The 13,199-nt window shown below is 39.0% G+C and overlaps 1 protein-coding gene across 10 annotated transcripts in view; it reads right to left on the bottom strand.

The window, feature by feature from the left end:
- The window catches only part of Cntn4 (contactin 4), a 1,022,510-nt gene that overhangs the window by 191,432 nt on the left and 817,879 nt on the right, over window positions 1-13,199 (bottom strand). For all 10 annotated transcript variants that reach the window (XM_006506197.3, XM_006506196.3, XM_006506198.3 and 7 more), the window contains one exon: window positions 2,470-2,572. In XM_006506197.3, the coding sequence (XP_006506260.1) occupies window positions 2,470-2,572 (103 nt within the window). The remainder of the gene's footprint in view (window positions 1-2,469; window positions 2,573-13,199) is intronic.

Here is a 13,199-nt window from a genome sequence, read left to right as displayed (position 1 = left end):
AATGTGAAAGAATTGGGGGTCTCTACATTACTGAGGTTCCAGCATCTGTACACTGTGAAGCCCTCAAAGATACCACAGAGAATAAAAGCATCACCCAGCAAAACATTGCTTAGATTCCTAACCCATGAGATAATAATAAGATGTTGACTGTGTGTTCCTTCTAAATTTGGAATGCTACAGTAGAGAGCAGAAGCAATATATTCTTCTAAGTTTCCAGCAATGTGTGTGTGTGTACCACACTGTAAGCTACACCCACATACAGAACAAGCGATAGTAAAATAATGAACTCATAAACTCTCGAAACTACAACCTAATTGCTAACATCAAGGTGTAGGTCATGCATGACAACCTGATCTGGGTAATACAGTTGGTGTCTGTCCCTATTGTCACTCACATATTGAGGACTTTACTCACTTACAGAGGTTCATTTGAAAGATTGTTTGTAAGAACAACAATTAAAGTAGCAAAAAAACAAACAAACAAACAAAAAAAAACCCAACCTGTGGAGTCTCAATGTCCTCTCAGCATTTCTATCATCTTGCCATAAGTGTTTGCAACATATCTTAAATTGCCAGTGGGGGCAGCAACTTGTCTGCAAAGGAGTGGTTTTGAAGTTCACCTCAGCTTTGAGGATTGCAGCTTCCTGGCAGGGGATGCCATGGTTTACTTATTCATTTTTCACAACAACACTCCCAGAGAAGTAATTACAGGAAAGACTTGCCAATCTTCTCTGGGAAACTCGAGATGGTATTTAAAGAATCAGAACTATCAATGCTACTACTTTTGTTTTAAAATAATTAAAGTTCATTAGGCAGACAGTGACTCAAAATGCAGGAGGGCTCCATCAGAAGCACATGGTGAGCGCCTTTACATCCAATTGGATGTATACGTAATCCATGCCATTAAACACAACGTCACTTAAACTTGTCTTCTGTTCTTAGGTGGGCAGTGATGGTGTGTTTCAACAGCTAGAAGTGCAAATTCAAACACTTTTGTGTGGAATTGAGGAACCCAATTTGTGTGTTTTGTTTTTATTGTAGCACCATTTAAGCACCGTGAATAGACTTTAATTCATAGTTCCTTTGGAAGTGTGAGCAATGTGAATTTTGCTTTCTCCAAGGAGGGGTTTTTCATGTGTCATCTTGCAAACGTCCCTAAGTATAGATCCTGATGATCCATTCCTGTTCTTACTGTCTCCCCAGTTACTTTATGGGTTCACAGAAAGACTTTAAAATTTTAAGATCAACCACATTACAATGTGTGCAATCTGCTTTTTTTCTCAGCAGTAAATCGTTGCCGTGTCTGACATATGACTTTATAGCTTGCCTTTCATTTCTGTCTAGTGTTCAATCCTGCAGCTCTGTCACAATTTATACACCATGGTAGGTTTTTAGGAGATACAAAATTACCACTGTATGAAATCTCATCAAAGTGTTCCCAAGTTAAGATACCACTGTGGCCTGCATTGCCACAACGTGAAAACAATCATTCCATTGGAGTCAAAAATAAAACTGGAAATGCAAAATAATGCCTAAAGTTTCTGTAAAACACATTAATTGCATTTAAAAAGTATTGTACACTGAGACAGGACTGGGTAATAATTTGTGGCTTCCATAAATACCTAGGCTCAGAAAAAACAAAAACAAAAACAAAAACAAAAACAAAACAAAACAAAAAAACAGGCAGAATTAGGAATGGGTAGCTTGCTAGATAGGGCTAGGAGAAAATACAGAGACAGACCATTAAAATTCACAAGGGCACCAGTGCTCACCCTTCTGGTGGTAGTTTATATTGTTGATGCTAAATGAGTCCTGTTGATTACTGGCATATAAAAATTCCAGCAGATCTGAGTTTCCTTTTCGATGCCCTCTGGCAGATCATCTATGAGAAGGGCTAAGTGCTTTCCAAGTAGGTTCTTTTAAGTGTAATCCAGATGGAATAATAAAGTTGTGAATAATTTTCAGACTACTCTAAAATAGACTTTTAGATATCAGCTCTTCTCTATCTCTAGCAAGAGCAGAAGGGAATCCAAATGAGAAAGAAGAGTTGTGTAATTTGAAAAGACATGCAAGAAAAATTTTTATGTGTCCTCTGTAAGTGGGGCTAGAATGAAAGTCACCATTTTTCCAAGCAGTCAGCTTGCCTGTATCTCAAATGAAGGCCATTGTTTTCCTGTCATTCTGGGTTAGACAGCATGTGTATTATAGGTCATAATAATACAATGAAATATTTTTTCAGAATGACCTATTCTCTTTTCCTTTGTGGCCATGTCAATTGTGGCAGCCCAATCCTTCTGCAGCCATTACCTGTCGCTCTCCATAGGAAGAGGGAAGAATCAAAGATGCATATACAGAATTACAAAGAGAAAGATGATTTTATTTTCAGACAGCTCAGAAGCCATAGCTGTGAGCACCGAAGACAATTCTCTACCTGCCAGAGCCGAGGGCAGGAGGGACAGCTCGAACTTACTTTCCTAAGGCAAAGCATTCCAGTTTGACTGTTGTTCCTTTCTCAGCCGGGACGGTTTCTGGAAACTGTACTTCTATTTTGGGCTCATATTCACCCATCACCCCTGTGAACAGACAAAGAAACCAGGGCTTAGAGGTTCTGTCAAGATGTAGATAAGTGTTTTCTTTCTATATAGATACTCCTATGTGCACCCTTAATTCCATTATCTAAAACAGGCTCTGTTCTAACAGCATGAAACTCCAAATCCTCCTCGAGTTTTTTTGAGAGAAAAATTCATATCACAGCATCGATACCAGCTTCAGAGGGTTACATTCCATGCGTCTCAGACATACTTTGGAAAGGACACTTGGAGTTGGGGAAGGAAAATGAGTTGACAGGTTCCTCCTTAGTAGGAATATCACGCCTTGGAAAGACAGCACAGCGCATTAAGCTACTTAACTATCACTTTCAAAATGCATCCTTTATAGTGTGTCCACATAGTGATTTCTCAGAGCCATTCCAAGGCCATGGTGTACATACCTGTCTAAGGTCATCCTGAATGAATCTGAATAAGTACATTCAAGATAGTATCAGAAGCCTATGTCCTATATTCTCACCCCGTAACAAATAATATGCACCTACAGGAGGCAGCTTTTACAGGTGCTGGTCCTGTCATGGGAGTAGTAGTTACCCTGGTAGTCACAGTCCCCTATATCTAGAGAGATGACTTACAGTGACAATTACGGTGACAGCCCCATCGGACCGAATCGCTGTTTAATAACTAAAAACATCTCATTTATTCCCTATCAATCCTCTCTTGACTCATTAAGGCTGCTATCAGGTTTATTTTTCTTTAACACCTGGACATTTCCCATCGGTATTTATTCAACAGTACAGGAAGGGTTCCGTGGTGCTATCTAGATATTTTTGTTTGTTTGTTTGTTTGTTTGTTTGTTTGTTTCAAAGTGAGTGGTGTCTCCAGTTCATTTCTCTTTCAGGCCTCCCTGAGTCAGAGGAAAAAGAATGCAAAGCTTCAGAAGAAAAGAGTAACAACAACAGGGAGGCCAGGAACAGGGAACGGGGAACAGGTGCAGTAACAATGAGAGCTGATTTTCTTCATCTTGCAAACAGTTTTCCTGTGCTGGTTTAGAAACAGAGTCATCACAAGGACCTAATCAGTCCGTGAAGAAACAACTCAGCACTCCCAGTTAGATTTTTACAGTGTTGCTAGGTTCACCATGTGGTCTGCTGTGGAAGGGTGAACTTGAGTACAGCTCTGCTGATGCTGTTCGGCTTTATTCATTTTTTTCTAGACTAACAGGGAATCCTAGCTTTAGGAGGGATTTTGAGATTATTTTCCCCTGTTGTTTTATTATTTTTTAAATCTTTTCCAGACTTATTTATTTTATGTGTATGAGTGTATGTATGTATGAATACCACGTAAGTGACTGGTGTCTAAAGAGGTCATAAGAAGACACTAGATCCCTTGTAATTCCACTTACAGATGGAGATGAGCCACCAAGTACTCTATTTTGGAGACTGAACGTTGGTCCTCTGCAAAAATAAGTGCTTTTAACTTGTTGAGCTATCTTATCTTCCTGGGTTAAGTTTGACTTTCCTGAATACATACTTCTCTGCATACCAGGGAGATCACAGCTAGGGGTCTTTTAAAGCAAGTGATAGAAGCAACTATTAACCCTCAAAAGGGTACAACTGCAGAGAATAGCCAGCTGGGCTTCTACAGCAGAGCTGTAATCTCAAAGGGGTTAACACTTTGTTTTTAGTCCCACCAAGATCTAGTTCATGGTCAAAGTTAAAACCCAAAAGCGTGCGCGTTTACCTTATAGTTTGCCCTGTCTCCACAGCAGGGTAGAAACCTGTCAAAGTAAATTAAAATACACCAAAGCCACATCTGACTTGTTCACAAACAACGCTATTTCTCTTTTTTTGTCAAGTCTCTGCCATAATTTCTCTTGCACCTCCGTTTGATTGCCTCCCTTCGAGCATTTGCACAAAGCTGACTGAGTAATGACGCGGTGCATACTAACAACAGCATTCACAGGCAGCTGCTGAACTTGCTAACAAACCGTCTGCACGGTTGAATCATCATCCCATAAATATCAGTAGTATGACTCGGAGTGCAGTGAGCAAGTTAACACCTTTTAGTGCTGTGCATGTGGCAGTGTACTCGGAGATTGGTGTTAATTGAACAATATTGCCTTGAGAGAAAGAGGTCTTTGTCCTCCCAGGAAATCAAGACTGTTTGCATGGCAATCTACCACACATTGGATAGAGATGAGACAATAATACCATTATAAATACAATGGGCAAGGATGTCCTAGAAGTGATTGGCTTTGTCCCTGTGTTATCTTTTTCTGCATGTACCTCATGTTTCTTTAGTGACTCTATGAAGATGGCAGTGAGGGGTAAGTTTATCTCGTATAAACTTGCTCTGAACATCAGAATGGATATAGACTCAGTATCCAGATCCTTGAATGTCTTTTGCTCCATTCTAAAAATTCTATTAGAGTGTGGATTTGATGTCCACACTTGTAGAACTGTTGCATAAAACTCCTCCTGCTCTGAATAGCCTGTTCTCTAGACCACTGTAGTTTGTAAGTGACTGGAAAGAATCAAGACCTTTTTTTTCCCCCTGCTTCGTTTTCTTACTGTTTCCAAATTACTTAAAAAAGAAACAATTTTTAGACACAACTTGCTTATTAACAGTTCACTAATTTTAAGGGCCCAGTTTAACAATTCTTATAAAGTTTGTTTACATATGTCACCATCACCATAATCTGGTTTCTGAGCATTTGCAAAACCCAAATAGTATCTGTAGTGTCCATTCACTGTTAATAGCCAGCTGGTGTGCAGTCCTGCCCAGCCAAGCCTGCAGCAACCTCTCACCTGCTTTCGGTACATTTACCTCCCCTGGACAGTTCATATTAATGGAATCATATATGTGCATGCTTTTGAAAATATTTTTTCCTTTTATTTTATATGTAAGAATGTTTGACTTCATGTACATGCGTGCACCACATGTATGTCTGCTTCCTTTGGAGGTCAAAAGAGGCTACTAGATACCCTGGAAGTGAAATTACAGACAGTTGTAAGTTGCCATGAAGGTTTTGGGAACTGAGTCTCAATCCTCTGTAAGTTCAGGCAGCATTCATAGCTATCTGCCCTCTCTCTAGTCTCCAAGTGGTGTCTTTCTTGTCTGGCTTCTTTTATGTGGCATGTTTTCAAGGCCCGTGTTATAGTTTACCACGTTCCATTTGACCTGTTGCAAAACAGGATGCCACTGTGTATATATTCCACATTTTATTCATAAGATAAAAATTTGCATTAGTTTCATAATGGTCCTATAACAACAACAACAACAAACCCTACAAACTAAGCAGCTGAAAGGAAGACATTTTGCCAAAGTTCTGGAGGTGTACAAAGGTCTGAGCTCTAAGACTGCTTCTTCCCAGGTTCTGGAGGTAGCTGTCAATCTGCAATGGTTCTCAGCTTGTATTTACTTCATTCAAATCTCTGCCTGTTTTTAAATGATTCCTTTCTTGTTGAGGTTGGTCTGGTGCTGCTCTGTATTCAAATGTACTGGCCTCCAAGATCTGGCTGCTCTGGATTAGGAGATTCTCATGGACACCAAAGGGTGCTATGTAAACCTTGCTCCCCAACTCAATAAAAGGCCAAAGCCTGTGTGTGACTGGGCAGTAGAGAGTGAAAGGAAGTACTTGAGGATTGCACGAGGGATCTCAGAGAGACCAGGAGAAGGAAAAGGGTCATGGAGAGAGAAGCAGGCCACCATGAGAGAGATGGACTATGAGCACATACCCACGAGAAACAGCAAATCACAAGGGAGATGTGGCCAGCATGTAAGTTAAAATAGCTCCAAAAACCTGCCCAATATATGCTTACATTTTGTAAATAAAATACCAGGATTGCGTGTCTTTTATTTGGTTAGCTGGAATTATAATTCTTACCACAATTTCTCTGTGGATAAAGGCTACATGCTATTCCAGATGACCTTATTTCAATTATCTATATTTATAATGACCTTAGTTCTTCATAAGGCTGCAGTTTGAGGACCAGGCTGGGGGAAGAAGTGGGGGCAACATGACTACGCTGACTGGTGAGCCTTTGAGGAGCTGCCGAATCAGCTATTGCCAGTGATGCTTCAAGGAGCCGTGACAGGCTTTGTGTGGACATACATTCATCTGCCTTGTGTTCTCGATGACTTTCATATATGTGACTCTTTGTGGATGTGTCTTACTTCAAATGATGCAGCCTCCAAGTAGTTTTCTTTTTTCTGTTGTAAACACTGATTTTTATCAGCATTTCCTTTCCTTCTTGTTACTTATCCCCATATAAGACTCTCTCATTTGTTATTCAGAATATTTGATATTCAGAAGCTCTGACTCAGATGCGAAAACACACCACCAGGTGATATAGCTGTGCTTTTTATCCTTTTATTTCTACCTTAGATTCTCAGTCTCTTAATAGGTGTTCGGTAAATAACTACAGACCTAAAACATCTTTCAAAGTCCATGGCACCCCAAAAACAGTGAGACTGTTTTTTTGGTTTGTGTTTTGTTTGTGTGTTTGTTTTTGTTGTTTTTAATCATCATTATACCTACTTATTAGTAAGGCTTCTCCTCCATTGTAATTGTATCTTGAGGAAGGAAAATCTTATATTTTTTTCTGAATCATTCACAAAGCCTATCTCATGAACATGAATTAAGTGAGATGAACAGAGATGTGTGACAAGGAGGAAGAGATGGGAGGCATGGAATCATTTTTAATATGGCCTATAATGTTAGAGGCACATGCTGGTTTCCAGCCATCAGAATCATTTACTACATATCCTTGTAGTTTTCCTTTACTGACATAAACTGTATAGCTTGTTTTTCTGGCCATATGGGTGTAGTTTCTTGGTTTATAGAGTGATCCATATTTATAGCTATGTAACTATGAACAAAGAGTATCAGTAAAAACAGGTTGATCCGAATACATAGCAGTAGTTACAGTACATAAACACGATTTTCACTGCTGCTTAGAGGAATGTCAGTGCATATAATGGGTAACCCCATTTTATCATCATATGAGTAAGGGAAGCACTTTTCTTCAACTATATTGCAAACGGTATTTTCGGGGTACACCTATCGAAGTTCTCCATTTAATTTGTGCTACGTCTGATAAGCTGTATTTTATTTGGCGATTTCTTCTATTCTAACTAGTTTGGCATTATGCTTTCACATCAGATGTCAAATCTGTTGCCTTTCTGTTTGGGGAAAACAAAAGGCTGCTTAACACAGAGACACATCTTTTTAGGCCATTTCTCTGACCACCTGGAAATGGTTGAACTTAATTGGTCTACAGATGGTCTGGTGGTTTACAGAGCAAGGTGCTTGATGGAATTACTTGTGATTCCATTTCCCATACTAAAAAAGGTGGGAGATGAAAGTTTAGGTATATCCACATAACCAAAATAAATAAATATACCATTGCTTAATCAGGAAACATCATCTCTGCCACACTTTTTTCCTATATTTGTTTGTTTGTTTATTCATTCATTCATTTTTACTTTACATCCTGATTGCAGTTCCCCTCTACCTGCCCCCCTCACACAGCCTCTCCCTCCTTCCCCTTTTCTTCTGAGAAAGTGGAGACTCCTCCTGGATATCCACCCACACTGACATGTCAGGTCACTGCAGGACTAGGTGCATTTTTTTCTACTGTGGCCAGACAAAGGTGGTCTATTTAGAGATCTCTATCGAGATCCAAAGGCAGGCAACAGAGTCAGGGACATCTCCCACTGCAGTTTGGGGGATCCATATGAAGACTGAACTAAGCATCTGTTATATGTGTGCAGGGGGCCTAGGACCAGCCCATGCTTGTTCTTTGGTTTGTGCTTCAGTCTCTTTGAGCACACTTCTCTTCTATATGGATTATATGATTTTCTCATTGTGTCCATGTGTAAAAATATACACTTTCCTCTATATATTTATATGAGGTTGGAAAAAAAGTCTTGGCTCATGAGAATGCACCTTCAATATTTTCAGTTCTTTGGAACTAGAGACCCACTATAGCACTTATGAGAGTTACATTAAGTAATTGAAACTCCTTCCCAAAAGGCAAGGTTTGGCTCTGTCTATTTTACAGTAGAACTTAATAGATATTAACATCAGCCATAAACTATTCCGTGTGTCTGGCAAACAGGGTTGGAGCTCACTGCAGTTAACATTGTCTTGATACTTGTTTTCATGACTTTTATAAGACTACCGTCTTCTCAAAGTTGCCTGGTGATATGGCATACTTAAACAACGATGGATTGCTTACTATGTAAGTAAAAGTTGATTTCATGAGGATATCTGGCTTGAACTTCCTGGGTGTTTATCACAGCCATTCATCCTGTGGTTGAAATCACCTCGTGGGCCTGAGGTTCTAATTTACAGAGCAGAACGAAAGCAGGAGCATGAGGATCTGCAGCTCCAAGTTGCTCCCAGGTGATGCTGCTGATGGCTTAAAGAGCACACTTAGAGCACCCCTATGCTAATTATGAGCAAAAGAAAGATGTCCCACCTGACATTAATACACCTGGCCCTTGAGCAAATTGTGGTGGGAACACTAGGAATGGAGTTCTACCAATGATAAGGCCATTGAAAGCCACAATTCTGTTGATGACCTTGTAGGTAGAGATTGCCCCACATTTAAAACCTAGTCACTTAGTAAAGGTTGATGCCAGGTCTGTAAGACGATAGGATTTAAGGAACTAGATCACAATTTACAGAATATGAAAGTGAAGCATACCACATGCTGCTCTTGTTTAAGTACAATTTGCAGAGCACTGTGCTGGCAGAAGGAAGCCAGTTTGCAAAACTGTGTGCCTAAAGATTTTTTGCCAACGCCAGCCTTAGCTGGGATCTGTGCTTGCTAAATTAAACCACAGATGGAACGAGCATTTACTAACTTCCACTGAGTGGGATTTTCTACTGAAAAAAAATAATTGCCAAAATTATTTTGGAAAATGTTCTCACATTGACTTTCTTGAAAAACAAGTCACATGGTATGCATTCCATTAACTGAAAAATATTTGGAAATATCTGATTATTCAGTACAAATTCCCATGGCTAAGTGTGCCATTGTGGCCTTTAAAAAAACCCATGCTTTTATACTTTCTTTTTTTTTCCATTTTTTATTAGGCATTTAGCTCATTTACATTTCCAATGCTATACCAAAAGTCCCCCATACCCACCCACCCCCACTCCCCTACCCACCCACTCCCCCTTTTTGGCCCTGGCGTTCCCCTGTACTGGTATGAAGGAAAATCTTATGTAGTGTCTGAGGATCGGTCCTGGTTTCTTTCTGTTGCTGATTTAAAACCTAAAATCAAAAGTGACTTGGACAGCAACAGCTTTATTTGGCTTACAAAAAAGCAAAAACAAAAACAAAAACAAAAAGAAAAACAAAACAGAATAAATTCTCATCACAGTCTACTATTGAGAGAAGTCAGGGCAGTCCCTCAAGCAGAAACAGAGGCAGGAACCATGAGGAACACTGCTTACTGGCTTGTTCAGCCTGCTTTCTTATACAATGCCAAATGACCTGCCCAGGGGAGGCATGATCCACAGTGGTCTAGGCCCCTCCCACATCAATCATTAGTCCAGAAAATACCCCTCCTCAATGCCCATGGGCCAATCTGATGGAGTCAGTATTTTAGCTGACGTCATTTTTTCCCAGGTAACTCTGGCTTGGGTCAAGTTGATAAAAACTAACCACCACAATATCTCAAGTGTCACTACCCCCAAACCAACAGAATAATTCATACTATATTGAGTGTCTAAACAAAACTATCTCCTCACTGCTTGAGAGAGCTAAGGAAGAATATCATGTCTTACTATTAGGATTTTGGAATGGTTTCAAAAATCAATAAGAAAATGAAAATAAATGCATTGTCTTAAGTAACATCTATACCTCCTTTCTTCCTTTTTCAACAGTTCAGATGGAGAAAGAACATTTTTAGAAGGCTGTCTCAGTACATACAAAGACTGAGTAAGCATGGATTCCTGCTTTGCCAGAAGAGTGTCTGGTTACCTGAATGCATGAAGTAACTTGCTGTGTCCAGTATGTGAAATTGATTATAGGCTATGCAAAGCTAATATTGTCTCTTTTAAAGATACTCATAAATACTAAAATCTTCATATTGCGTTTAGTAAATTCTCTCTCTGCATATACTAACCCTAATTTAAACCTGTAGAGGTGCTGTTGATAGTCTTTTCATATTTAATGATTGCATCACAGTCACGTAAGTCAGCAAGACTTTTTAAAGAAAGGTCAGAGAGCACAGGATTCATTTGGATTTTGTTGACAGAAAGTCTAAACTTTCTCAATGTAGTTTGGAAACAGCTATAGAGAAATGTCTATCAATGGGCAGGTGAGTGTGTGCTAATAAAACTTTAATAGTAAAAACAGGTGGTGGGCCCAGAAGCTATAATGGGCTGACCCTAAACATTGAGAAAAATGGACAATAGTGATATTTGAAAGAACAATGTAATCAATAGACTATTAGAACAAGAGGATTCAAATAGTTTAGCAAATATGAAAAAACTAACTTTTAAGAGTAAAAGCACTCTTTAACAAGCAATAACAAATTAGATAGCATGGTCAAAAACAAAACACTGTTTAGAATACAGTAGGAATGATAGAAAAATCTAGAAATTATCCTAGAATAGCCAACTTATTTATGCAGAAAATTTTAATTTTATCTATCTAAACAGGCTACAAGCAGGGCTTGCCTGAAGAGTTTGGCAGCACTGAGTGTCTTCTTCTGGGGACTCTTTTCTCATTTTAGGTTGTCCAAGTCTTCCTAAAAGATGATTATCAAGACTGTGCAAGCATCCCTCAAATGCAAGCTGTCAATCTATACATAATTCCATTCTGTGACATTGGAATATCACTGAATGTGAATCATGAAATAGAGCCTCACTCTTGTTTCACACTTCAACTAGACATCTTAACTATATCATTTCTGAGTACAGAGAAATGTCCACATTCTTACTGGCAAGCTTACAAAGGGTTTACTCATTCAGTATTTAGTGGTTCAATACATGATTAAAAGTTTGGGGCCAACAAGATGGCACAGCTTGTAAAAAGGGCTTGCTGCCAAACCTGACTGAGTTGAATCATTGGACTGACAGGATGAAGTAAAAGAAGGGACTCCTGTGAGTTCTCTAATCTATATATCCCCAGCCCAATAAGAACATAAGTAAAAAATAAAGCCATTGGCTCAAGCCAACATTTCTAGGCAGTACACCTCTAGTACTTTATTTTATCCCTAGTTTCTCCATCTGTTATTCTTTTGTTGAGAATTCAGTTTTATAATTCCAATGAACAATATAACTAGAGCATTTGTTAGTCTGGAGTTCCCTAAGGTTATGTTTCAATGGGCTGAAAACTGGGTCTTTTGACTTCCTAGTATACTGGCCACCATGAACACTAAGCAGATGCTTTCTATCTGAGTAGCCAAATGACCATCCAAGACCTTTGGCCCCCATAGACCTGAAATGGAAGTGGCTGAAATAGAGGTCTGAAGCTGACTGCCAAGTTCCTAAGCTTGTCAAACCTTCAGAATATCCACAGCCATTAAACTCTATTAAATCAGATTAGCAAAGACAGCTTAGAAAAATGTCTCACATCCTTTAGTCATTTAGATGTTCTCATCAAACATGTTTTACGCCCACAGATCCTCAACTGTGATGTTGTTAGAAAATTAAAAACAAGACACGATTGCTGTGACAAAGCTGCACCAAAGTTGCAATTAAAAGTGAGACTTAAATAAAGCAAAGAATTTAGGGGAGAAGTACTTAAATAATACAAAATTATATTTAAATGGGCGGCATAGCTTGTTGCCTAAATGCTGGAATATCAGTAAAAGTCTCTAAGTAGGTCAAGTACACACTAAAGGAAATACTCTAATGTCTTTTTAAAACTTACGACCTCTAGGTTAATTAAGTGGCCCATAAATAAAGCTGATTTACTCATAAAGACAAATAGTGGTTGCTAGGGCCCCCATGAGACTTTGATGCAGGTTGGAGAAACATTAGGAACACTTGCTGTGTGCTTTAGCAAGATCATAATGGAGGAAACATTATAAAAGAACAATAAATATCCAAGAGAATGTCTCCTTTTTTTCTTTAAAAAATGCTTTTGTTTAAATTTGGACCTATGGGATAGGCTGTGTTCTTTTGTGGTACTAGAAACTTTAATGTTGATAGAGATGGGTACTCATACCATAGCCCCTGTGTACAGACGATGAGCAGACTTTGCCGTTTTCTAAGGTTTGCATTTTAGAGACATTGGGTTCTTCTGACCCGATGAAGAACATTTGTCTTCTCGGTAGAGTAGCGTTTTATATGACCTGATCTTTGAAAATTCCAAGACTGAAGAAAGTTGAAAAGCTGTTCCTACACTCGTCTAAATAACAAGAAAGAGTCTTTGACATAATTTAATATAGATTTCTCATTCATACAATGAAGAAATCTAGGGCCAGAGAAATGAGCCCACAATCTCACATTGACTAGAGGTAGATACGTTACTGTATGCTACAATTCTGTCACTTCTCCCTTCATATGTTCAGCACATTGCTTTTTTGTCCACTCTGGGGTTTTTATTTTTTTGAACAGAGGAGATGCTGAGATCACCATCATCCGGTCTTTGGTCTATGAGGTTAAAGCATGATTTAAGGTAAG

This window comes from Mus musculus, chromosome 6 (genome assembly GCF_000001635.26).
Source record: "Mus musculus strain C57BL/6J chromosome 6, GRCm38.p6 C57BL/6J".
NCBI classification, from domain to species: domain Eukaryota; kingdom Metazoa; phylum Chordata; class Mammalia; order Rodentia; family Muridae; genus Mus; species Mus musculus.
The sequence above is the reverse complement of the archived record's forward strand: the minus strand, read 5'-3'. Positions and strand labels throughout refer to the sequence as shown.